This window comes from Oryctolagus cuniculus, chromosome 4 (genome assembly GCF_051225735.1).
Source record: "Oryctolagus cuniculus isolate XC-2025 breed Fujian yellow rabbit chromosome 4, ASM5122573v1, whole genome shotgun sequence".
In the NCBI taxonomy this organism is placed as follows: domain Eukaryota; kingdom Metazoa; phylum Chordata; class Mammalia; order Lagomorpha; family Leporidae; genus Oryctolagus; species Oryctolagus cuniculus.
This window is the reverse complement of record NC_142870.1, coordinates 122,721,552-122,747,752: the sequence shown is the minus strand read 5'-3', so window position 1 is coordinate 122,747,752 and position 26,201 is coordinate 122,721,552. Positions and strand designations below refer to the sequence as shown.

General features: G+C 45.5%; 1 protein-coding gene across 3 annotated transcripts; it reads right to left on the bottom strand.

Moving 5' to 3' along the window:
• Window positions 1–15,716: 15,716 nt before the first annotated feature.
• Window positions 15,717–25,847, bottom strand: SHOX2 (SHOX homeobox 2). Of its 3 annotated transcripts, XM_051859079.3 has the most exons (6): window positions 25,318–25,847; window positions 24,646–24,725; window positions 22,230–22,438; window positions 19,845–19,902; window positions 19,446–19,534; window positions 16,564–17,892 (listed from the first exon to the last, which is right to left on the bottom strand). In XM_051859079.3, exons 1-6 carry the CDS (start codon window positions 25,665–25,667, stop codon window positions 17,599–17,601), a joined length of 1,080 nt encoding a protein of 359 aa, XP_051715039.1. In that variant the 5' UTR covers window positions 25,668–25,847; the 3' UTR covers window positions 16,564–17,598. The 3 variants fall into 3 exon arrangements, with proteins under 3 accessions (XP_051715037.1, XP_051715038.1, XP_051715039.1); XM_051859077.3 differs by lacking the exon at window positions 24,646–24,725 and having other exon boundaries at window positions 15,717–17,892; window positions 25,319–25,847; XM_051859078.3 differs by lacking the exon at window positions 24,646–24,725 and having other exon boundaries at window positions 15,717–17,856; window positions 25,319–25,847.
• Between the last annotated feature and the right edge of the window lie 354 nt (window positions 25,848–26,201).

Here is a 26,201-nt window from a genome sequence, read left to right as displayed (position 1 = left end):
AAAATTACACTCCAAACCTTTGAAAACAAACGTTAGTAAGTGTAGTTTGCTTATATCAATGAGGTGGCAAAAGCATCTATCCAAAGGCTACGTGAGTCAACTTACTGTACAAGCACAGACACTTTGCTGTTCTATAGGCATGCTGTTGCAAGCGTAATATCCATTTAACATACAGTGAAGATGGAGAGCTGTAAAATGCACCCCCCCAAAAAAAAAAAACTGCTAATCACAAATTCACAGGTAAATGAATATTTCAAACCTCAAAACACATCAATCAGCAAATCTGAATAACATCTCTCCCAGAATACGAACAAAAATGACTACCAGACTTTATTACTTGCATCGGTTAACTCATAGCAACTGAAAAGGTTACCTAAAGATCTAATCCGAGTGAATCTAGAATCACAAAGTGTAACCATCAGAAGAATAATTGTTTCAGATGCCTAAGTAATACGCATTTTATCAAGAGTTGGCATATACTAGTTGAGAGGGGAAATTCTAAAAGGTGACAGAATCAAGGGCAATAATAATGGAAGCTTATAAAACACATTCCATAGTTGATCGAGTACTTGACTTCTGAGGAAGCCATAAAGTTATCAGGGAAGGAGAGCAGATGTTACACATTGGGACTTAGTAAAGCATTTCATGTGCCGCCTCATGAAAATTGACTTGAAAAATTAGTTCAGAGTGGCTTGGATATCATCAGTGTCACATGGACAGAAAGCTGCTTGCACATCAGAAAACTAAAGACAAATATCCATCTAGCCATTTAAGGTGAAGAGCAGCCACTGGAATTGGTGTCAAACGTGATCTCAGTTATTGGTATTACAAATAGTTTTTAAGTAAATTCTTTTGGTAGAAATTTTAAATGCTGCTGCATTGGGAGAGATGCTTACAAAGGAGAATTGAAAATGACAGAGGTACAAAGAGAAGAGTTAAATACATAGGAAATAACGTGAAGTTTAGCTTGTAAAAATTCACTCCAGAAAATAAGACGTGACTGTAAAAGAATAACTCTGATTTTTAAAACATAATACCAGAAGTTACAGATTCAAGTTAACTTTATCCTTTAAAAATAGTCACCCTGAGAAATCAAACACTTAGTCCAGCAAAATTGTCATTGTTCAAAGTATTTTGGGGAATTCATCTTTGAAGTTGCCTTAAGCAAATCAGTGCCAGTAAACTTTAGTGTTCTTTATGAGCTGTGTAAGAAAATGTGTCTTATCACAGCCATGCTTAATTTTTCCCCCTCACTTGAATTGTAATAAAAAATTATATTCCCCAGTTTCTTCTTTAGACAATGCCAAACAGCCTTTGGCTAGCTCCAAACACTAAAACCACCCTAAGAGACCTAAGCTTTCCTACCACTAAAATTATCCAATAGAGCACACCATAGATACATTCTTGTCAGTCTTCATTTCTGCAACACCAATGGATGCCTACTGTGTGTCTGTCCCTACTATAAAACTTTGCAGATGCTGCAAAACCAGATAAAGTGTTCCTTGGCCAAAAATGCTCACATTCTGGTTGGAGGAGGCAAGCACAAAAAAATACACTCTAGTTTAATGAAGCTCTAAGTGGGTAAAGGAAAGAACTTCAACAAGTTCATTGAAAATGGAAATAAAAGATAAGTTTGGGGCAGGTGTTTCTTTTAGCGATTAAGATGCCACTTTAGACACCTGCAACTCATACAAGTGCCTGGGCTCCTGAGTGCAGCTTGCTGATAATGTACACCCTGGGAGGCAGCTGGCAATGGCTCAAGTATTTAAGTCCCTGCCACCCACGATGGAGACCCAGATGGCTTTCCAGGATCCTGGCTTCAGCTTGGCTCAGCCTTGGATACTGTGGACATTTAGGCAATGAACTAATGGATGGAAAATCTATTTTTCCTTCTTCATTCCTTTCTTAAAGATTTATTTATTTTATTTGAAAGGCAGAGTTAGAGAGAGAGAGAGAGAGAGAGAGAAGGGAAAAGGGTCTTCCATCCACTGGTTGACTTCGCAGATGGCCGCAATGGCTGGAGCTGTGCCAATCCGAAATCAGGAGCCTGGAGCCTCTTCCAGGTCTCCCATCCAGGTGCAGGGGCCCAAGGATTTGGCCATCTTCTCTGCTTTCCCAGGCCATAGCAGAGATCTGGATCAGAAATGGAGAAGTCGGGCTCGAACCAGTGCCCATATGGGATGCCAGCACTGCAGGCAGAGGCTTTACCCACTACGCCACAATGCCGGTACCTTCTTTCTTCCTCTCTTCCTTCTTTACTCCCTCCCTTCCTCCCTCCCTCCTCCTTTCCTTCCTTCTTTCCTTCTTTCCTTCTTTCCTTCCTTCCTTCCTCACTCTCTCTTTCTCATCCTTCCTTCAAATAAAATAAATCAATACGTAAATAAATTAAATTAATTAACTTTAAAAGATGCATTTATTTTAGAGAAAAAAAAAAAACTTCTTTCAATCCATGAATAGTTTTCTTCATAATGCCCACATACTATGAACTTCTTGAAGATCTCTCACATGGTCCACATTCTATGATAGCACAAAGGAGATACAGACGACTCAATCTGACAACGGCTAGGAATCATATGCCAAAGTATTGAGATCTGAGTTGAAGAATGCAGAAGATCTAGGAGAATCCAGGAAAGGACATTCCTGCAGAAACAGAAATTTGACAAAAGGACAGCACCTAGGACCTGATCACAGCTCCCACCAGGAGCAGAGAGTAGGTGCATTTCCTAAATGCATGCCCCAGCCACAGCAAATGAGACAGGGGAAACAACAGTACAGAATCAAACATCATAGTAGACTTTGACCTTAATTGTTTCAGCAATTTGGAATGCCTGAAAAACAAGCTAGGGAGTCATACAATCTGCATAAAATCTGTGATTTTTAGGAAAGCAATTTGAGGAGGGAGAGATTGGAACTGTGAAGAGTGGTTAGAGTTTTTACATCCCAAGGTAATCAGAGTTTAGCCACTACCACTACACCCCAAATCGCTCCTATTAAGATCACTGCTCAGGATCGGCACTGAAGTACAGTGGGTTAAGAACCGGCATCTCATATGGGTATTGGTTCGAGCCCTGGCTGCTCCACTTTTGATCCAGCTCCCTGCGAATGTGCTTGGGAAAGCAGTGGAATATGGCCCAAGTCCTTGGGCCCCTGCACCCATGTAAGACACCCAGAAGAAACCCCTGGCTCCTGGCTTCAGCCTGGCCCAGCCCTAACCATTGCAGCTATCTGGGGAGTGAACCAGAGGATGCAAGAGTTCTCTCTCTCTCTGTGTGTGTGTGTGTGTGTGTGAGAGAGAGAGAGAGAGACTCTTTCAAATAAATCTTAACAAGAACATAGATCCCGGCAGCCCAGTAGCCCTGTACAGCGGGAGTTATTCACAGCCACTTTTCAGTCCTCACTGCCCCTTCCTCGACGCACTTCCACACTAGGCTTCCAGGACAACCTGCTTCCTTGGTTTTCCTTCTGCCTTGTTGGTTATCCCTGCCTTGTCTCCTTTTAACTTACTTCCCCTCTGCTCACTTCCACTTTCTTCCTAACCTCTTGTCATGGAAGACTCCAGGGCTCAGGCCTTGATCTTCTTCTCTTGTTTTTTGAGTTGATTATACCAGCCTCACAGCATTAAGTACCTTCTAAATAAACCTGGAAATAATACATAAGTCCATCAATGTGACATTCAATGCATAAATTGATATGTGCACTTGGTGGAAACTTAGATGGTAGTCACATGAATTTCAGAGACTTGCAATTATATACTTGACTCTTATCAGGTAAGAACAAAAAGGTAAAGGTAGGTCAAGGCAAGTGATTTGTAACTACATAGAGAAAGAAATGAAAACTGAAAGGAATGGATGGTAACAGAAAAGGTTTAGCTTTGATTATATTACAAGGGTTTAGTAAAGGATTTAGATAAAGTTTAAAAGAAGGCAAAAGGGGAAAATAAGAGAAGAAAGATTCTGAATATATTTAAAAAGATAAACATCTTTGTTAATATATTATATAATAATGAATACTAAGATATATTTTAAAAAGAAAGAAGCCTTAGCACTGCCAAGTCTTTATAAAATGGAAATTAGGTCTTAGTGCCTTTCGTGAATGCACTGCCCAGGAGGAGGTCTCTCATATCAGGTACTGCCCACCTCTCCTTGACCAGCCTTTTCCTCCTTCCTATCTCTCATTGTCAGTGCCAAGATTGTGATAGGTGCTCAAATGATGATTGAATAGTTTGAAACTTAATTGACTATAATTAGCATCCTCTCTTTAAAGAACATTTAAATAATGATTTAGTTTTAGATTTTAAAAGTTACACTTGTGGGGCTGGCACTGTGGCATAGCAGGTAAAGCCTCTGCCTGCAGTGCCAGCATCCCATATGGTCGCCAGTTTGAGTCCCAGCTGCTCCACTTCCAATCCAGCTCTCTGCTGTGGCCTGGGAAAGCAGTAGAAGATGGCCCAAGTCCTTGGGCCCCTGCACCTAGGTGGGAGACCTGGAAGAAGCTCCTGGCTCCTTGCTTCGGATTGGCACAGCTCTAGCCGTTGTGGCTAATTGGGGGTGAACCAGTGGATGGAAGACCTCTCTCTCTCTCTCTCCCTCTCTCTCTCTCTCTCTCTCTCTGCTTCTCCTTCTCTCTGTGTGTAACTCTTTCATATAAATCTTTAAAAAAAAAAAAGTTACACTTGGGGCAAGTGTTTGGAGCAGTAGTTAAGATGCAGCTTGTGACATGCATGTCCCATATCAGAGTACCTGGCTTTGCTTCCAATCCAGCTTCCTGTTAATATGCACCCTAGGTGACAGCAAGTCCTGTTGCCCAAGTGGGAAAATCAGACTGATTTCTGGGCTCCTGGCTTCAACCTGGCCCAGCCCTGGTGTTCGGGGAGTGAATCACTGGGTGACAGATCTCTCTTTGTCTGTCTCTATCTCCTGTCTGTCTCTTTGCCTTTCAAAAAAATTTGTTTTACTATGAGAAATTAGTATGTTCTGTGAAGCCAGCAAATGCATCCCAAATCATTCCAGGGGTTAATTATTCTTTACTAAAGGAGCTTTTATAGTGTATCATATTTGTCTATCACAGGGTTTGGTGAGTAGGACTCTCCTAGGTTTAGTACACAAATCGTCCCACTTTCTTTATTCTTTATTCTTTTTTTTTAAGATTTATGTATTTATTTGAAAGTCAGAGTTACACAGAGGAGAGGCAGAGAGAGAGGCATTCCTTCTGCTGACTCACTACCCAATTGGCCGCAACGGCTGGAGCTGTGCCGATCCAAAGCCAGGAGCCAGGAGCTTCTTCTGGGTTTCCCACGTGGGTGCAGGGCCCAAGGACTTGGGCCGTCTTCTACTGTTTTCCCAGGTCATAGCAGAGAGCTGGATTAGAAGAGGAGCAGCCGGGATTAGAACCAGTATCCATATGGGATGCTGGCGCTTCAGGCCAGGGCATTAACCCACTGCACCACAGTGCTGGCCACTATTCCTTATTCTTTCTGTACTTACAACTTGTCCTGTCTGTCATCACCATCCTAGGTTAACCATACCCTTCACTCGCTTTCAATCACCACTACCTCCAACAATATCAGACTTCAAGAAGAGATCACAAAATGTTGGTGTGACAGATAAAAGTGGAAAGGGAGGAAGAGTCCGAACCCCATAGAAGGCATTTGATGAACACCTGTGTAGTGAATGAATTGAGAAGTTATGTGCAGGTAAGCTTTTAGAATGGGTAACTTGGAAGAGAGGAGGACAGAAAGATGTGCTGTGAGAGGTGGGAAGTTGCTCAGGATCAAAGCATGAGATTCCCATTTGGTTGATAGAAAAAGAAAACTTCTCTAAGTAGTGAAGAGCCACTGAGGAGAGGGTCTCAGGGATTGACACTATGTGGGGAGACTTTTCTTTCCTGTTCTGCTAGCCCATATTTCAATCAGTCAAAGAGCATGACCAAGTCTTTTTATTTGAGGGTACTTCAAAAAGCTCATGGAAAACTAGAATAAAAAGATGAGTTTTTCTGTTATAGTTAGTGAAATGAGACCATCCCCAAATACAAATACTGTATGTTCCTCCTGATCTGTGGTAATTAATAGGGTATCTAAAAGGTTATCTGTAGGGCTGAAATTGACACTTTGAGATGCAATGATTTTGAACAGCCGTTGTCTCCACTATTGAGGAGCAGTGGGTTTTTTTTTTTCTTCATATTATTTGTTGAACTTTTGACTTAGTGTAGGGTCAATATTATAAGTAAAAAGTTAACTGAAAATAGATCTTTGAAAAAAATGAGAGTGGAAATAGGAGAGGGAGGAGGAGGAAGGTTAGGAGTGTGTGCGGGAGGGAAGGTAGGGTGAATATATGAAATACATGAAATTTGAATAACTTAAGTAAAATGTTTAAAAAGTTGAGTTTGTTAAAGATTTAATTATTTTAAAGGCAGAGTGACAGAGAAGGGGAAAGAGAGAGGGGCAGGGGAGATATCTTCCATTCTCTGGTTAACTCCCCAAATATCCACAACAACCAGGGCTAGCTAGGCCAGGCCAAAGCCAGGAGCTAGGAACCCCATCCATCTCTCCCATGTGGGTGTTAGGGGCCAGTTGCATTTCCAGGGACATTAGCAGGAAGCTGAATAGGAAGCAGGGTAGCCAGGACTCAAACTGACACTCCAATGAGAGATGTTGGTGTCCCAAACAGTGGCTTAAGCCACTGTACCTAAAAAATGTTTACTTTGCTAGAAAAAATTATTTTATATTCATGCATAATTTTTATGATATATACTTTCTATGAACATCTTGAGGACCCCTCATATGTACAGCCCACTGACTTACTCTTTATCTCATTCTGCACCCATTCACATGGGTTGACAAATATAGGGTGATGGGGCAGACAAGGACAAGTTGAGGTTGGAGGTTGCAACAGGATGAAACCCATCTCACTAGCCCACTAGACTTGGAAGTTTTCATGTTTTCTAGCAATTTCTAGCCCTACCTAATACCATAGATAGCTCTCTTGTGAACAGAGTTCATGGTCTAAAAGGTACAATGGGCTCTGTACCCCATCTGATGCTGTGTCATTGCTATAGCTGCCTACAGTCCAGAAACAAACCCTCACCCTGTCTGTCGGGACCTATCTATTCTAATCCCCCACCCTGATCTTGAAAACCACAAAAAGGACCAATGACCCTCTGAGTTAGTCAGAGCCTCATTTGTCCTCAATGAGGAATCCCGCACAGGCGCACCACTGACTATTAACCCAGATCAATAGTCTCAACAGGAAAGGTCAAAGGTCCAATGGGCTCTGGGAACCCCAGACCACATTACTCTCCACCTTGACCAACTTGACAGACAAGCTCAATTGCTCAGGCTGTTCCCTTTCAGTGCATTAGCAAAGAACTTCATAGCTTGAAACTAATCATCCTTTACTCTACACTAAATACTAAAAAAAGAAAAGAAGATGAAGAAATAATAACAAAGACAACATAACGAAGAAGACAACATAATGAGTAAAACATGAAACAAAATTTTCATTACTGACTCACTTTTCCTAAAGGAATACATGTAGTTTTTCAAGGTTCCTCTACAGGCTTCCTCTTATAATAATGACATTTGTGGGGGACTCTGCTATATGGTATATGGAAATCTATATGGCTGAGTAAGAGCATACTCCAGGATAGGGCAAATCAACTTGACCCTCAGTTTTTAGGGACTCCCGATACTGAACAGACTCAGAAGTCCCCTGGCATTAAAAATGACCAGGGGCTTTTATACATATAAATAGCTCAGAAACTTCTGATATTAGCTTTCTATTGCTGCCACAACACATCACAAACTTAGTGTTTAAAAGCAATACAAACTGATTATCTTACAGTTCTGCACTTTATAAGTTTGACAAAGGTTTCATTGGACTGAATTGAAGATGTAGGCAGGGCTGCATTCCTGCTGGGGGCTCTGAGTGAATCTCTTGCCTTATCTTTCCTGTCTTCCAGAGGCTGCCTGCACTGCTTGGATCATCCACATGAAAGCCAGCAGTGTTGTGTCTCTCTTAGCACTCTTCCTTACTCACATCTTGGCAATTCTCCTCGTTGGCCTACCTCTTCCACTTTTAAGAATGCTGGTAATTAAGTGGGTACCCAAATCATGCAGGATAATCTTCCTACTCTAAGGTAAGCTGATTAGTGATCTTAAATCCTACTGCCGCCTTCATTCCCCTTTGCCGTGTAACCTCACGTATTTACTGGGATATCCTTGGGATAAGGATGTAGATATTTCTGGGGGCCATTTTTCTGTCTATCATCTTTCCCTGTTATTCCCAAGGCAGCTCAGAGGACCTGCCTCTCTCTTTCCAAAGCTTCCTTTGATGACTAGTTTCACCTAATTTTACCTATCTGAAAAGTTTGGAAGGAGATCTAGAACTAAAATTCTCCTAGGGAGGATCCTGGATCCTTTTCAGTGAGCATTAGGTAAGACTAAGCATTAGTAGAAATTATATAAGCCTTAAGAGAAACACAACTGCTGACAAGTGAGAATTTCAGTAAATATATTGCACACAAAACAGATAATTACATTTGAAACCAGTATTGCCAGTAAACGTAATACAGAACAATGTAGCACAAGCACAGAAAATCTGGATAGATTGATAGACTTTCTTGAAATCATTTTTAAGGGTAGTTTATTCTCTTCTTCCTTTCCACAGAAGCATAAAAAATGTGTTCAATAAATATGCAACAGTAGGGTGATCAATCTAATATCAGTGACTAGAGAGCTAATGCCAGGGTTTGAATTGTGTGCTGACATTTCGGCATACAGAGGACTGAAGTCAGAGACTGTGGGTAACCTGCACATTAAGAATGTCCTTCAATTATCAAGAAGAAAGAGTCCTTTCTATCCTGTACAAAGGGGCAGACCTAAAATCATACTCCTGCAAAAACTAAAAAAAAAAAAAATTACAAGATTTGAAGAAAGCTTTATTCCAAGTTCCAGGCACACAACATTTACACATGTAACCAATATTCACATTAAGGAACTGAAATCAAGATGCGTACAATGCCCTCAAATTTCTCAAAAACGTTCTAATCATAGACAGGTAAACTAAAAATCCTGCCTATGTGACCATAATTTGTGAGATAAATAATAGAAATAAGAAAGAATGAAGACCCAACATTGTGGTATAGTAGGTAAAAGGCCAGCAACTGCAATGCCAAAATCCCATATGGGTGCTGGTTCAAGTCCTGGCTGCTCTACTTCCAATCTAGCTCTCTGCTGTGGCCTGGGAAAAGCAGTGTAAGATGGTCTGGTGTCTGGGACCCTGCCACCCAAGTGGGAGATACAGATGAAGCTCCTGGCTCCTGGCTTCAGCCTGGCCCAGCACTGGCCATTGCAGCCATTTGGGGAGTAAACCAGTGGATGGAAAATCTTTCTCACACACACCCTTTCTCTGTGTAATTCTGACTTTCTAAATGAATAAACAAACCATGTTTTAAAAGAAAAAGAGACCGGCGCCGCGGCTCACTAGGCTAATCCTCCGCCTTGCGGCACCGGCACACCGGGCTCTAGTCCCGGTAGGGGCGCTGGATTCTGTCCCGGTTGCCCTCTTCCAGGCCAGCTCTCTGCTGTGGCCTGGGAGTGCAGTGGAGGATGGCCCAAGTGCTTGGGCCTGCAGTGCTAGCATCCCATATGGGAGCCAGGTTCTAGTCCCAGTTGCTCCTCTTCCAATCCAGCTCTCTGCTGTGGCTCAGGAGGGCAGTGGAAGATGGTCCAAGTGCTTGGGCCCTGCACCCGCATGGGTGACCAGGAAGAAGCACCTGGCTCCTGGCTTTGGATCGGCACAGCACCGACCGTAGTGGCCATTTGGGGAGTGAACCAATGGAAGACCTTTCTCTCTCTATCTCTCTCACTGTTTATAACTTTACCTGTCAAAATAAAAAAAAAAAAGAAAAGAAACTTTGTGTATGTCAGGCACTTCATTTTTATTTTTAGACTTTTTTAAAAAAAATGTTAAAGAATTGTTTATCTGAGAGGCAGAGTTAGAGACAGAGAGGTCTTCTATCAGCTGGTTCACGTCACAAATGGCCGCAACCACCAGTCAGGCTGATTCAGAGCCAGGAGTTTCTTCCTGGTCTCCCACATGAGCACAGGGGCCCAAGCATTCGGACCTGCTTTCCCAGGTCATTAGCAGGGAGCTGTATTGGAAGTGGAACAGCCAGGATTTGAACTAGACCCAATATGGGATGCTGGTGCTGCAGGCAGCACTGGCCCCCTAGATTGATTGATTGATTTGAAAAAATCAGAATAACAAAGAGAAAAGGAGAGACAGAAAGAGATCTTCCATCTGCTGGCTCACTCCTCAAATGGCCTCAACTGGCCAGGGCTGGGCCAGGATAAAACCAGGAGCCAGGAACTCCACCTTGATCTCCTACATGGGTGGCAGGGGCCCAAACACTTGGACCATCCTCCACTGTTTTCCAGGCGCATTAGCAGGGAGTTAGTTTGAGAGCAGAGCAGCTGAGATTTGAAGCGGCGTTGCACTATGGGATGCCAACATCGCAAGCTATGGCATAACCCCCTGAACAATAACGTTGGCCCCTGCAGGCACTTTATACAACTTATTTTTATTCGATCCTCACAGCAACTTGCAAGGTATGTGTTCCAGGACACTAAGAGGTAATGGGTTCCAGGCAGCTAAGAAATCACCTAACATTTCACATCTAAAAGGTGGTAGAGTTGAGATTTGAATTTAGGAATATCTGCCCCTGGAGATTAGCCATATACCATGATGATATACTAACTCCCTTCAAAATGTGTAAAAAGGGCTTTGAGCTCTTCACAAATAGTGTATAAATATGGGTAAATATTAGTGATGCACTTACATTTAGGCGTTGAAAAGAAGTCCTTAATTGAGTCTGTGATTAGGATTCAATTGTCCAAGGACTCAATTGTTCAAAGGTTCCTTCTTTTGTACTATATGTATTTTGAAACTTCTCCTAAAGATCCTTAGTCAGCAGACTTTGCATTTTACTGCTAATGCTCTGCAAACCTGGGCAGCCAAGGGAAACGCAGATGGTCCTACAGAACACAAACCATGGCAACATATGGTACACATTTAGCTCTCACAAAGTGTGCTTCTTAACCTCTGGGTGTCGCTCCACGGTTCCTTTATAAAGCTAGTCATTTCCAAGGAGGGTTCTGTTTCCGAAACAGGGCAAGAGGCCGCCCATGTGCCGCGTAGCCATTTGGATGCACAGAATGTGTGTCTGAATCCTGTGGGTAAGTGTGTTTGGCTCAGGCTTCCTAGCCCTGTTGTGGGTATTTATGGACTGTCGCTCCCAAGATGGTAAGCCCCTTGAAGGCAAGTCCACGACTGACAACTCACTCTATTAGCTGTGCATGGCAGAGGACAGTACTATGTGTCATAGATATAGCAACAAACAATCTATAAACTAATCTTATAGGAAAGCCTCCTAACTACATAATTATATTTGCCAGGTCTCTTCCAGCTGAAGCTCAAAGAGCTAAGCATCTAGCTTAGAATCTCAAACTAGTAGGCAATGTTCCTCTTTTCACAAAAGGAAAGTATTCATTCCTTATCTTGCATAAATTTCTTTTTCTAAGAATTTTATCACAAGAATCAATATTTATTGGCCTTTTAATAAAAATAAGCATCATTTAGTGCTTAGGATACATGAGCAAGGCACTGTTCCGAGGGCTTTACAAATTTTAACTGACTAGACAGGAGTGTCAATTGGTAAAGTCAACAACAGGAGTCACTGTGCACTTACTCCTCATGTAGGATCTCTGTCCTTAATGTGCTGTGCATTGAGATTTAATGCTATAACGAGTACTCAAATAATATATTTCACTTTGTGTTTCTATGGGGGTGCAAACTGTTGAAATCTTTACTTAATGCATACTAAACTGATCCTCTGTAAAAAAAAAAAAAAAAAGAAACTATCAACTCCCAACTTGACTCTCACTGGGATTAAACATGACAATAGGTCTGATCTGATTTCATCATCATTAAAAAAAATCATCTATTATTTTTCACTTTATGTTTCTGTGTGGGAGCAAACTGTTGAAATCCTTACTTAATGTATACTAAGCTGATCTTCTGTATATTAAGATAATCGAAAATGAATCTTGATGTGAATGGAAGGGGAGAGGGAGTGGGAAAGGGGAGGGTTGTGGGTGGGAGGGACGGTATGGGGGGGAAGCCATAGTAATCCATTATTCGTACTTTGGAAACGTATATTCATTAAATAAAAGTTAAAAAAAAAAAAAAAAAAAAATTTTAACTGACTCCATCATCCTAACAATTTCAAGAAACAGATACTATCTGTTTCCCCATTACAGATGAGGAAACTGAGGTACAAAGGGATTAACTCATTTAAATGGCAGCAGTGAGGTTTGAATCCAGGAGGTGCGGCTCTTAACCACACACAATTGTGCTTGAATAAAAGTATATAAAAATCCTTGCTCAGGACATGTGAACAGTTCCTCAGAAAGGGGAAAAAAAAAAAGCGGATGTATTCCTCCCTATGTGATTTTGATTTATTTGATTATATTCTGAAACCTTTCCTCATGCCAATAGAACTCCATGTAAGTACTCTACTAAATTTTCCTGTACTGAAGGCATATGCAATGGTTACCTTGACTGACACATAAAATACCCAAAACAAAATACCCTCAGACTTGAGGATTTTTTGTTTCATGAATTAGAGACATGAAAGGATTGCCTAGGCATCAGAAGTGCTATACGTTCACATGTGTAAGTCTTTCTTGGGGATTTTTGCATTTCTTACTCAAAAATGTCCACTGTATGAACTATTTCAGTACTCACTCTATACTTGAGCTTGAAAATTATCTAATTCTTCTTAATTTTTTAAATTTCCAACTACTTTTCCTTCAGGCATAGGGCAAGTATTTGATTTCAATATGATGTTTAACACTTTATGTTTTATTTCAGTCATCTTGAAAACATGCTAGTAAACATTCAAACATATTGTAAAGATTTAAAATTCGGGGTGCGTATACATATATCAACAGGAGTTATGAATTATGTATATCTCCAGCCTATATAAATTAGATTTTGAAGAACAAGCATCACAGTAGTCAGACAGGTCATAATAAGACATTCCATGTGAAATGTAAAAACTACCTTGAATAAATTATCCATAAGTTAACACTCTCATTAGAGTGACATATTTATTATTTCTGGGTTTGTGATGTTGCTTTAATGCATTTTGACTAACTGTTCTAATGGCACATTAAGAAACCATTTCAGGTCTTTTTTCCCCCCATTGGAATTTGTAGACTTTTATTTATGTTTGAACTAAAATAATATAATGTTAAAAACAATCACCCACTTCCCGATGTTCACCCACTGCCCAGAAACATTTCATTAACGCAGGATACAACTTTGGTAATTATTTTTGCACAGAGTGACCTAAAATTAATAGTCAATTGTAAGACTGTTTAAACATTGGGAGACTGACAATCAAAACAATCTCAAATGCTTTGTTTATGTGATGAAAAGGAGTGATCCTTTAATTCCCTGACACACATTAAACTGATTTCACAGACTTTCTCTATTGGTGTTTAACATAGTCAAGTGCTTGAGGTTATGTAAAATAAACAATCTTGAGATCTTATTGCAAATGTTTGCAATTTATGATGTAAACTGATTTGGGAAGAAAAAACAAGATCCCATGTCGTTGAAGCCAAAAAGGCATTTTTCAGAAATCAAAATAGTTCCGAAATTTGAGCATTGCATTATACTAAAGTATTACCATCTGAGGATCTAAAAAGTTACAAATCTGAGGAAAACTCAAAATAGATGTACATCAGTTCAGCACCAAGCAAAGGCCTTGGATCTCACCGGGCTTCTCGTATCATAGGGTCCTCAACACTAATGATGTCTCTTTTCACTCAGTTTTCCCCACTCACGGGTTTTGCAACTGGGGTAGGCTTTGCACGCTCTGAAAGATTTAGGGGAAGAGGAAGAGGGAATGCTTTATTATTTATTCCGATGATTGAATTTCCACCAAAACAATATGCTTGCTGGGCCTTATTTAAATTTAAAGCGAAGACTCATTGGGGCCGCGGCGCTCGGGGAAAGCCGGCCATGCGAGTGTAAGGAACCTAGACCCAAAGGACCGGCCCAGAGGGCCGGGGAAGGCGGCCTCTGCCCTCCGGGAGTCTCCGGGGAGCGGACGCCGGAGGGAGCCAGGGCGCCGCGGGTGCCCCTGGAGCATCGGTCGCGCTGGCTGCTCCCCGCTCCAGTTCTGCTGACCCGGCCAAGAAACTTTGGCCTTCCGTGTGAGACCCGGCTGCCTCCGCGGGGCCTTTGCTGACCGCGCTCGGGCCTGGCGCCGGCCCCGCGCAGCTTCGCTCCCGGCCCACCCGGCTCCTGAGGCCGGGGACGTCCCAAGCCGACCTGGGCGCGGCGGGTGCTCCGAGCCTGGGCCAGCTAGGCCCCGGCGCACCGCCGCCTCTGACCTCGAGCTTCGCCCCGAGTTCCGCAGCCGGGGACTGGCTGGGCCCGGGACGGAACCGCCGTTTCTCCCGCCCCAGATTCTCCTCCCGTGACCTCCGCGCCCGCCCTTAGGGCCCGGGGAAACCCGGGGCACCGCCTCGGGGCTGGTTTAGGGTTGCGGTTTGGAGCCCGCAGATTCGGACCCCGGCCGGAGCACCACGCCGGGGCAGATGTTTAGTTTCCCCGCGACGGCCGTTCGTCCGCGGCGAAGCCCGAGGCCGCCGCGCGCTGCCTTCGGCCCGGGCCGGTTCAGTGGGCTTCGAAAGCTCCAGAGCTCCAGGGGGAGATTTGGTGCGAACGCATCGACCACGTCTAGGCTGAGGAACTGCTCCCAAGCCAGCCCAGTCCGCGGCCCGGCCGGGCAGGGGCGGCGGAGGTGCCCTGGGGACGCTCGGGACACTCTGAATCTTCGCGCGCGAGTGGCAAAGGTCCTGTCTCGGGCCTCCAGGCCTGCGTCTCCGCCGTCTCTGCCCACCCGCATCCAGGCAGCACCTTCGGGCTTTCCTAATGGGATTTCTTCCCGGAGCAGGGTGTCAGGAGATGGAGAGAGTGAGCTCCTGGGGATTCTGAGAAAGGTTAGGACCGGGTTTTTCCTCAACAGGGTCCTGGCTGCCACCTTCTCCTAAGTTTACCCAACGAAGCCGCTTCGGCCGAAGCGCTAAACAGGCGAGAGAAGTGTGGGATCCGCCCTCCCCGCGCCTAACTCCGCCGGCTCCGCGGTCCTGGGCCCCCAGCGCGAGCCCGCACCTGCCCGGCTCCGGCGAGGTCGGCGGAGCGTTGATTAGAATGCTACCCCAAATTCCCGTAACCCAGGTGGATGTCTCACAGCGGGATCCCGCCCTCCCTCCTCCCCAAACGTCCCCAAAGTAAACTTCAGCAAAACGGCGAACGGGAGAGTCCGACTCGAGGGAGGGGGGGTCACTCTGTTCCACGCTATCCTACTTGCTACCTGTTCATTAACTGATTGGGTATAATCTGGTTTCTATACTGGGTGGGTAACCCGGAGGAAAAGAAGAAAGAGAAGATGCGCTCGGCGTTAGCGGGAGCCCTACGGCCGCTCTTTTCTCAGGCCCGGACTGCGGCGCGTGGCAGCAAAAGCGAAGCCCTTTCCCAGGCTGGTGTGTTCGAGAGAGATACACTCATCAAAAAGGAAGGAGGAAAGACTATCCCGGATATTTTAATAGTAACAGGAACAAAGATGACGCGAACCCCATCAAATGAAACAATACTATTTTCATTCAATTGATCGCAAAGTGTCTTCGATTAATAACTTGGCACTTATTTAAACCGTTTTACAGAGGTGGAGCCGAAACATTTTGTACTGACAACACGTCATGAGATAACAGCATCTTCTTTTGTTTAAAATAACTTAATACACTAGAAAAAATATGGCAAATATAAATAATTTTGTTTTCATGGAGAACAAATAGTTACAAAGCTCAACCGCATACCAAAGTTCAGTGAGAAGAGCTTTTTCTCTTTCTTGTAAATTAGAAGGAAAAAATTAATAAAACTAAAGAGGCTTGCTAGATACAGATTGCTTAACCCAAGGTATCCCAGTTTAAATAGCTACATGAATTGAAACAAACAAAAAAAGATTACTTGAATAGATACACCTTTGTGAGATAAAATGCAAATGTTGAAAGTCAACCATCAGTTCACACATTATAGCCAAAATAAACTTTGTTCGTGTGTATCAACATATTTTACACAAACCTAGTGCCTGTATATAGCTGGGTGCTTTTTTAGGTGGATTTGTCTGGATAGAGAGCGGGAAATCAAGCACTGCCCTCAAATAGGACTTCCGGAAGCCAGCAGGAGGGAACAGAGAAACAGGGAGGGAGGGACTAACACCCATGGAGCGCCTACTGTGTGCTAGGCGTTGGACTTTATTTCTTTTGGTTTTCTGTCTTCTTTATCCTTCCCCCACACCTTTTGCCTGCCTCTGTCCGCTTGGAACACCAGAGTGTATTTCCTCCCTTCCCTCATGACTTTTCCCATTCGCCCCGCAGGATCAAAGACAGGGCAAATAGACATATATATCAATTTCCAGATGCTTCTGGTATTTTGTTGTTGTTGTTCTGAAGATGAAAATGGAGTGAGTGCACATGAGTAAAGAGGGGTAGGGGGAGACACCATCAATGGAATACAAGTAACATGCAAACCAGAATTTACTGTCAGCAGTCCGGACAGTTCTGCCATAATAATTTCTCAGGGAAATAATTGTCTGTGGCATCTTTTTTTGTATTAATATCATTTTTTTCCTCTTCTCGTTTTTGGACTTTCATCCCTTTTCTTGCTCTTCCATACATGGTGGGTTTAAACTCAAAGCATCTGATTCAACGTAAAAGGAGGCCCGCCTCTCTTATCAAATTTCTCGTATTAAAGTGAACTTCGCAGAAAAAGGTCAGTTTCAAAACCTGTGAACTTCCCAGCTGCGCACTTTTTTCATCATAATTATTTAAATAAGTATACCTCTTCCTTCTGTTTTGCCTTCTTAGCCCATTAAAAAAAAACACACATACATTTAAGTTGGTAAAACCCCCTCCCCCATTCTCTCGAGATTCGTCCAGGTTACTTTCCCGTATTTTTTTAATGTATAAAATACTTTAATTTTTTAAAACGGTTTTGCTCCTTCCTTCTCTCCGATTTCAGCTTCTGCGAAACAGCAATAAGAAATAAGTTTCCTTTCTCTTTTTTCTCAGGTTTGTCTTTTCTATTTTTTTCCTCATTTTTGTCACGATTTTATTTCTATGTGAGTCCATGTCGCAGCTTTGTCGTGAGCCACACTCCGCTGTCCACACTCTCTCGTCCAGTCTCTCTCCGGACTTCCCCAAACCCGCTCCTACAAAGCCCATTTCTAGGCCCTTGGGTGGACTGGGCAGGAGCCACGGGGCAGGTGCGCCGCGGGGGATCCCGGGTCTGGCGCGGAGTCCGGCCCTTCGAGTCCGGGCTGCAGAAGGGGACAGGGGCTTGTCGGCAGGGCGGAAAGAGGGCGGGCTCCAGGGATTCGAAGGGGGTAACGGAGAAGCTACGGAGCGCGGAGGGCGTGCAGGCTGAGCGCCGCGCGGGAGGCGCGACGGTGGCGCTGGCGGTGGCGTCACAGACCCAGGGCAGCCGCGTGCTTTTTGGCTTTCAGTCTGAGATCGGCGATGCTGGAGTTCTTGCTGGTAGTCTTGGCGGCAGCGGCAGCCGCCACTACTGAGGCGGCAGAGGCCGAGTCCGCGGCCAGCGTGGCAAGCGGCAGTCCGAAGGGCGGCGCCGGGAACATCATGTATGGCGCGTGCGCGGCCAGGTGCGGGTGCAGGTGGTGGTGCGCGTGCGCCACGGCGCTGTCCAGCTGCAGCTGCGCCTGAACCTGAAAGGACAAGGGCGTCACGTTGCAATGACTATCCTAGGGTGACAACAGAATAGAAACAAAGCATTAACGGCGTCCAGCTTGGCTGCAGCGAGGGTTAGGGGACGAGGGAGAGGGAGAGGGAGTTCGACTGTTCATCTTGTCCCGAGTGACTTTCTCAGCCTGTTGCTGAATCTGAGGCACAACAAGGATATTCCACTGTCCCCTGGGTCTCTGCTCAGTACTGGTTTATTGTCTTGGTTCCCGGGAGTCCCAGGAACCCCTATCTGCAAAAACTGGCCGCCCCTCGGAAGCTGGGCAGATGACTGGACGACACAGATATTGTGCTAAGGTAAAAATAACAATGATATTTTGGGAAGACTTGGCATGAGGGCTGTTACACTCCGATCTTGATGCTGCCAATAACACACTTATTCCACTACTAAAGCACCGCAGTATCAACAAGCAAACTACAAAACTGTTTTTTTTTTTTTTAAATCTTACTTTAGGAAGTGATTGCATCTTCACCACAACTGGCGTAATTGTAAATCAGTACTTCTAACTTTGACCGTGGTTAAGAATTACTTGGGGGATCTTGTTACAATGCAGAGTCTGATTCAGGACACCTAAAGCTGACTTTCTAATAATCTCCCAAATAGTGTTGTTGTTGCTGCTGCTGCTGCTGCCTCTGGCCCAAAAGATCACCTTCTGAGCAGGAAGGGTCTTTTAAGATATGCCCTTCCTGTTGCCAGTCATTCTCTCTTGTTTCAAGAGTTAGCATCAGGATGCCAGAATCCTGTGGTTCCAAGACAGCGAAAGCTCCCTAACACTCACTTTCAATACATGGGCACATCCAGGTGTCTCCCCAGTCCAGGATGCGGGCAACTGAGAACTAATTCATGACATCACAGCAACGCTGAGTAGGGGTCCTGACTGAGGAAGGGGAAGGTCAGGCACTGGTTGGGAAAGGATTTCACCCTCAGGCTTGGGGAGCGGGGAGTTCAGAGCACTGGGATTTCCCAGGATTAAATCATTGCTGCAGGCTGTCCTTTTAAATTGTGGTCTTAAAGGTTGCTTTATGGCTAAGAAAGGGATTGCAGAGGCAGGACAGCCCTGGGAAGACCAAGGTTTCCCTTTTTACTGGAGATGAAGCTTTGTTTTCAGGGACAGCTTAAAAAACAAAACAAAAACCAAAACCAAATCTGAGTTGGGAGTCCTTTATTTTTCTTGTCAGAGGCATTTAATATTACTATGAGGTAGAAAATACCTGGAAAAATATTTATAGGGTTGCCGTAAAAACACTTTAGGACTAACCTCTGAATTGGATTTGACAAAATCTTAATCAAAAGGTTTTTCCTTCCTCTCCCCAAGTGCAATCTTTAGTGCATTTTTAAAGGACCAACTGGGGGTCCCACAAGGACAGAAAGAACTAGGAATTCAGTTCCTGACACTGTATACATGTTTAACGGGGTGTGTATCAGTGTCATTCTCAAAATTGATTCTCCAACCGTAAGGGTATTGGGGCTCTGAGAGAAGGGATGCTCAACAGTCCAAGCAAACATCCAGGTCTTTTCACATTTAAAAATAGCTTGAAACTAGGCTGTACTTGCCTGCTGAAATGGCATCCTTAAAGCACCTACATTGACATAGGGTGCAACTCGACAAGCTTCAAACTGGCTGGCAGCCCCTATGAGGACACCTGCAATACATGGGAACAAGACGTAACAATGTGAGGTTAACATTTCCAGTGGTGTTTTCTACAGTGCAGAACACAGAACTGATTTCTTTGGAATTGAAATGCTATCTTTCTAAACTATTGCCATATTTTAAATAACCATAATTTACTCCCAAACTTTAGGACTCTCATTAGCTGTCTTTATAGAATACTCTTAATTAAGAACTAGTACCATCGTCTTTGAAGTGGCTGTTTTTGTCTTTGTAATATCAATATGCTTCACCTCTATCTTTTTTACTTGGAATATCAAATGCTCCTTGTGTGAAAAGCATACCTTTATGGAGCTGATTTTCTTGTTTTCTACATTTAGCTCTTCGATTTTGAAACCAAACCTACAAGTGGGAGGGGAAAAAAGAAAATCTCAATATCATAACTCAAAAAATTAAAAGTACAATGGGAAAATAACAATTATTTTAGGCAAGAATTGGGTGACATAGCAAGCAATCTTTGAATTATGTAAAATAGCCTCAATGTCCAAAGTTAAAAATCTAAGTGAGCTAAACAAATAAGATGGATTTCACAGACTTTTACAAGATAAATTGGTTTTCTGAGTTACTATTAGTCGTGGTTTCATCTTTCTACTAACAGTGTCCCCCAAACTCTCCCTGGTACCTGATACCAATGTGATAATGGGTTTAAATGTTGGCCAGCAAAGATCTGAGAACAATGTGCTCATTAATAGCCTGTAATATTAATTAGCTTCATCTTAAAGAAAAACCAAACACCAAAGCAAATAATGACTCTTTTGGAGGGGGAGGGAGTTGTAAGGGAGGGGGAGAGGTAATTAGTCTCATAAAAGCCTCACTACAAAGAAATGTAAAATTTCTCCATTCCTCTGTGCAGCAGAGTGTAACACAGCAGCAGAATAATTGTACCATTATCATGATAATCTAATTGCTTCTATAGAAAAAGCACTGCTAGTAGTTAAGATTGTACAGAAACATTTAGAAAATACTCTGAAACTTAAATAAAATTATGAAAAAAAGACCAACAATATAGTTCACCTCTTAAAAGAAAAATAAGAAGAGTACTCTGTAAAGTGGGAGGGGTTTAAATCAAGTAACTCCTGGGTACTATCTTCTGGATAGTACCTGCTTAAATAAACTTGCCAACTTTTTGAGGCAGTATAACAGATTTTAAAAAAAATTCAAATAAAGCTTGCTTTTACACTCCAGTTCCAATAATGCAGCATATTGATTGATTCACAAATTAATGTTTAAAAACCCCATGAAAGTAAAATATTGCTTCAGAGCCTTTTTTAGTATGTTTTTGAAAGCAAGTGTCATAGTCAATGTAAATCTTCAGAAATTCCCCTGTTACTTAGTATAATAGAAGGGTGGATTTCATGCCAGGGTGGCATCCTTTGTGTAACTCGAATGGCCTGAGGCTTCTTGCCTCTTTTTTCCCCTAGAAGAGTAGGGATTGAGATACTAATACTCATAACTGTAATAATTATCATCATGTTTTTAAGAGGTTGCTGAGCCTCTGGAGATCTCAGCGCACAGAGCAAGGCAGGAGAGGCTGAAAAAAGAAGGTTCCGCTGTTGATGCTGTGATGACCAAGGTGGCCTATTATTACTTTCCCCCTTCAGTGTGACTGCTCTGTTTTTTTTTCCCCCCTGATCCTATTACAAGATGCGCGGAAACCCCATAAGAATTGTGCATAGTTCGCTACAGATGGTGGTCTCTGTGCCCAGAGACTCAGGGAGTATCTGTTACAGCGATACTTTGTAACAGCTGCAGATGTTCGGGCCTAAAACTGCTCCATGTGTTCAAACAAATAATGACCATCATTTTCTCCCATTTTATTATTTAAACAGAAATATAATCTTAAACATTTAAATTTGTCCCCCCAAATTCTGGAAGGATATGCATGCATATACATATATAATTTTCCTCCTTAAATACCCCCAAAGCCAACTTTTGCTGTGATATTCGCTTCCACAACCAATCAACAAATCGGCTTCAATCTTAACTTCAGAGGGAATGGCACTTGCTGGGAAATGCCAATGGTTCAAGATATGTGGGTTGTTTTAAAATTGACTTTCTATAGGTTCGGGTTTCTTGCCTTGGTTAAGCAAACAAAGAGTGACCAAAATGCATTTGTTTCTCTGCTGTTTCACCCACAGTTTGAGATTCACTGCAGACTGTAAATTTTTACACTTAACAGTTGTTAATTTCCTTTACAGTCTGTACATCTATAAACCTAATTGGCATATCCGCTTGGCAAACCTAGACCCAGGAACAGACCCTCAATGAAACTCAGCTCGACTGAGTAAAATACTCATTGTAACTTTTAAGGCGCCCAGAGATAAAACGTTTTCTGTGAGTTTTTTTTTTTTTAAGGCTTATAAAATAGGCCCATTAGGATTAAACCACATTAAAGTCAGAGTGAGGCAAGGGGGGGTTTTATAGAAACTCTGGGAGCAAGCCCAGCTAAAGCTTTCTTCTGCAGCGAACATATGTTTGGATGGGGTGGAAAGGCTATAGGAGTAATATTTACTTTGGAAAATAAGACCTCTAAGAAAGATATCCTTTCTTTTCATTTCTCACAACAGACAAAGTGGCATCTTCGGTGTGTGGCACCCCTCCTCCCCCCCACCCGAACCAAGCCCCCTAAGGTCCCTGGGCCCAGCCTCCACCTCTCCGCAGCCGGGTACCTGCACTCGAGCCTCCGACAGCCCCAGCCGCTGGCTCAGTTCCTCCCGCATGAAGGCGTCCGGATAGTGAGTCTCGTCAAAAAGCCTCTCTAGCTCATTGAGTTGTTCCAGCGTGAAATTGGTCCGACTTCGCCTCTGCTTAATTTTGGTCTGGCCTTCGTCCTCCATCCCTTTTGCATCCTCTTTGCGATCCTTCAGCTCCGGGGACACTGGAGGGGGCACCACGGACGGGGCCACACGTGCGTCCACGAGTGCACACACCAACACACACACACAGGCGCACGCGCGCACGCACACACACACACACACACACGGACAAAAACAGCACAGCAAACCCCGTTACCAGATTTGTATCGGAGGAGAGGGGATTCTACCCTCTCCCAGAATTCCCGTCCAGCCCCTCACACTGCTCAGAGAAAGAAGATCCTGGAGTTCTGTCTGGGTGGCAGCCCCGGGCAAGGTGGGCACGCACCACCCCCTCTGCGCAGCTGTGGCCTCAGCTCACCGCCTCACTGTCCACCCCCCGACCTCCCCCGCAGACACCGAATGCATTCCATTCACCCTTGTCTCACACCCACTTTCACCCGCGCACTCACAGAAACCACTAGGGCCGTGCCAGGCCTTTCCCAGAACGCGGTCCGGGCAGAGGGGCGCGGCGAGGCCACGCACTGGCCTCCACACCGGCCATTCCCGGAGGGCTGGCTCGTTCTCAGGCCATTTCTCGCCGACACCGACCTTCTGCCTCCCTCAAACTTGCTGTTCTAATTTAGGAACAATTGGACCGAAGGGTCGCAGCCTGAGACCACCACCCGGGTGCTGCGTGGCTCATGGAGCCACAACCGCGGGCGCCAAACCCCAGCTACCCCGTGGGCGGTCCCACCAGCGGCCAGATAGCCCTCGTCCCCCTTGCGCGACCAGGGTCGCAGGAACACAGGTGCCCACGCCATGTTGGCGGCCTGGAGGGCTTGTCGCCCACGCCCGGCCAGAAGGCAAGAGGCAGAAAATCAGCCTCGGGTGGCCAGCGAAACCGGCGGCCGTCTCTGTTCTCCCTTTCTCCCTCCCGGGTGGAAACGCAGACTCGATCCTAAACGCTTAAACCCACAGAGATCAACAGGTTCACGCAGAACATTCGCGATCCTCGGTTTCTATTGGTTGCTCAAAGCCTTTTCATGCATCCAGCAGCTCGGATGTTTAATAAAATATGCATTTTTCTGCTCTGGGTTGCACACACCCATTGCTTCTTTCCTCTCCTCTTCCATTTAAAAATAGGCGCTTGTGCGAGCCTGAACCATACAGAGGCAAATTATATATAATATCTATATCTATATAATATATTTGGCCAAGGGGCAGTGATCAGAGGGAGCCGGATCCAATATCAACATGACCCCCCCCCCCCCGCCCAAAAAAAAAAATCTTCGTCCTCTGCTCCAGAGTCCGAAGAGACTCAGGTTTTTAAGGTGTCAAAGCTGAGATGAGATAGTTGAGGTTGTTTGGCTGCTCGCAGTTATTCCCGACCCAGGATCCTGATTAAACATGGGAGTTAAAAATCATTTCTGGAAGAGCAGGTCTGCAGAGAAATTAATACTTGCCCTCAGCTTGGAAATCAGCAAGCCTAGGAATTGCGGCGGCCGGGGTTCAGACCTGCACCTTCTGGCCAGCGAACCCAGGGCCTCGAGCTGAGGACCCACTGCCAGGAGGTTGCGCTGGGCCCCTTGGCAGTTATTCCACCACTTTCTAAATGTAGGAGCAACTGATACCAGGTTTGGGGGAAGAAGAGCTGCTTAGATCTTAACCCAGCCTGGCCATCTAGACACACAGATCTTGAGTGCTGCCCGCATTTCTGGTTCTCAGAGTTCGTTTAGTGAACATTCGTCCTTCCCCCAGGCTCTTGTAGCAAACACGGGGGACAATTTAATAGAAAAATATTTCCACTGATATTTCAGTGAAATTTAAACGGGAAAACACACCAGATTCTGCCAAAAGGGGCGGACAAACTTTGTCTATTTCTTGTCATCCACACAATGGATGGCCCTCAAAGTTTTGAGGCTTCAGGGAGAAAGATGTCCAAATTTCACGTTGATTAATAGACTTAATATAATTTCTATTTCGCCCCCAAATTTCCACTTAGTGGCCTAAACAGGAACAGACCGTGTTATAAACAACCTAATTGCTTGCTTAAATATGTGATTCTACGCATGCCACATATTTTCTTAATTGGAAAAATATGGCAGTACACCAGTTACTGCAGGCACCAAGTGCCAAATTAATTTTATTGTTGAACTCCTTTGAATTGGTACAGGACGCTCCACCATTAGATAAAGCCGTTTGCCAACACTTCGCTGGCACCAAAGGAGTTTTTCCTCCCCCCAGATCAGAGTACTGGATAATTCGAAGCAGTAAAGGAATTGCGTACAACAAACCCTAAAATGAATCCTAAACGCCTCGCCCGGGAGCAGCAGCATAGCCCGGACCTTATTCTGCCTTGGCTTCGTTCTTTCATCGCGCAAAGAAAATGGGAAGTTTGGGCCCCTAAAGATCCAAAGACTCTGGGTCTTTGCGGAGTTCCAAGGGGGCTCGGGCGGCGGCCCGAGAGCCCCGTGGGTGACCCAAGGGTGACGCTGCCCTCTGTCCCCTTCTCTCTGTCCCTCTCTCGCTTAGGCCGGGGAGGGGGGTAGGCTGCCGTAAACTCTCGCTAGACGCCGGCCTCCCCCCTCCGCTGGGTCCGGTCCCAGCCAGCACCCCTTGCCACAGTCTAGTCCCCACGAACTTGCACATCTGCCCCGCGGGCCGTCCGGACTGCGGGCCGGTCCTCCCGCCAGGGAAAGCTGCATTTCAATGCGGTGGGAGCATCTGGGGAGGACACGCGCAAACCCCACGCGCCCCCCACCCCCCGGCACACACGCATCAGGACCCCACCCACGACCGTACACACTGCCGCGGACGCCCACCCCCTCCAATATCTCTCCAGCTTCCAGAGCCGGGATCCCGGGGAGACCCGGTCCGCGTCCCGCCCCCCTCCCCGCGGGGCCGCTCGAGAGGGGTCAGCTAAGGCGGGAAAGGGAACTGCGGCTGGGGGATCGGGCCGTTACCCTCGGTCAGCCGCGGGCTGCCCGGCTCCCGGCTCCTCTCGGCGGCGCCCATGTCCAGCTCCCGGCCGGGAGAGCGCCCTCCTCCAGCTCCTCCGCCTGCTCCTCCTCCTCCTCCTGCACCTCCTCCGCCTCCTCCGCCTCCGCCTCCGCCTCCTCCGCCGCCGCCTCCGCCGGCCGCCCGGACTGCCGGGCTGCTGCGGTCGTCGCGGCCGGGCTCGGCGCAGCCGCTCGGCTCCTTGGCCCCGCGCAGCGGCCCGCTCTCCAGCACCTCTCGGTACGTGATCGCCTCCTTCTTCTCCTTCACTTTCTGGTCAAAGGACTTGGAGACGAACGCCGTAAGTTCTTCCATCGCCGCCGCCGCCGCCGCCCGTCGGCCCCGCGCCCAGCCGCTCCCAGCCGAGCCCCGCTCCTTTTTTCCTCCTCCTTTTCTTACTGCTCCAGCCCCCCCAATAACAACACATCAATGGGGCAGGGGTGGGGGAGGAGCGGGAGGAGGAGGAGGAGGAGGAAGAAGAAGAGAAGAAAGAAGAAAGAGGAGGAGAAGTAGAAGGAGAACGAGAAGTGAGAAGAGGAGGAGGAGGACGAAGACGAGGAGGAGGAGGAGGAGGACTGGGAGCGGAGGGGGCGGCGGGGGAGGGGCGGGGGCGGCGGGGCCGCGGCCCGGGCTTCCCCGCCGGAGCGCGCTCGTTGGATGTTAAGATCTTTGACAATTCTTCCTGCCGAGAGTTCAGGTCCGATAGCGACGCTGCGCTTGAAGTCTCACTATTTATACTTCCTTAAGACGGCCCTCGTTCCGAGTCAATTACCTCCCCTGCAACTCGAGCGAGCCCCTTCCCGGGGAGCAGCAGCCGCGCCACTACCTGGGGTGGGGGGGGAGGGAGGG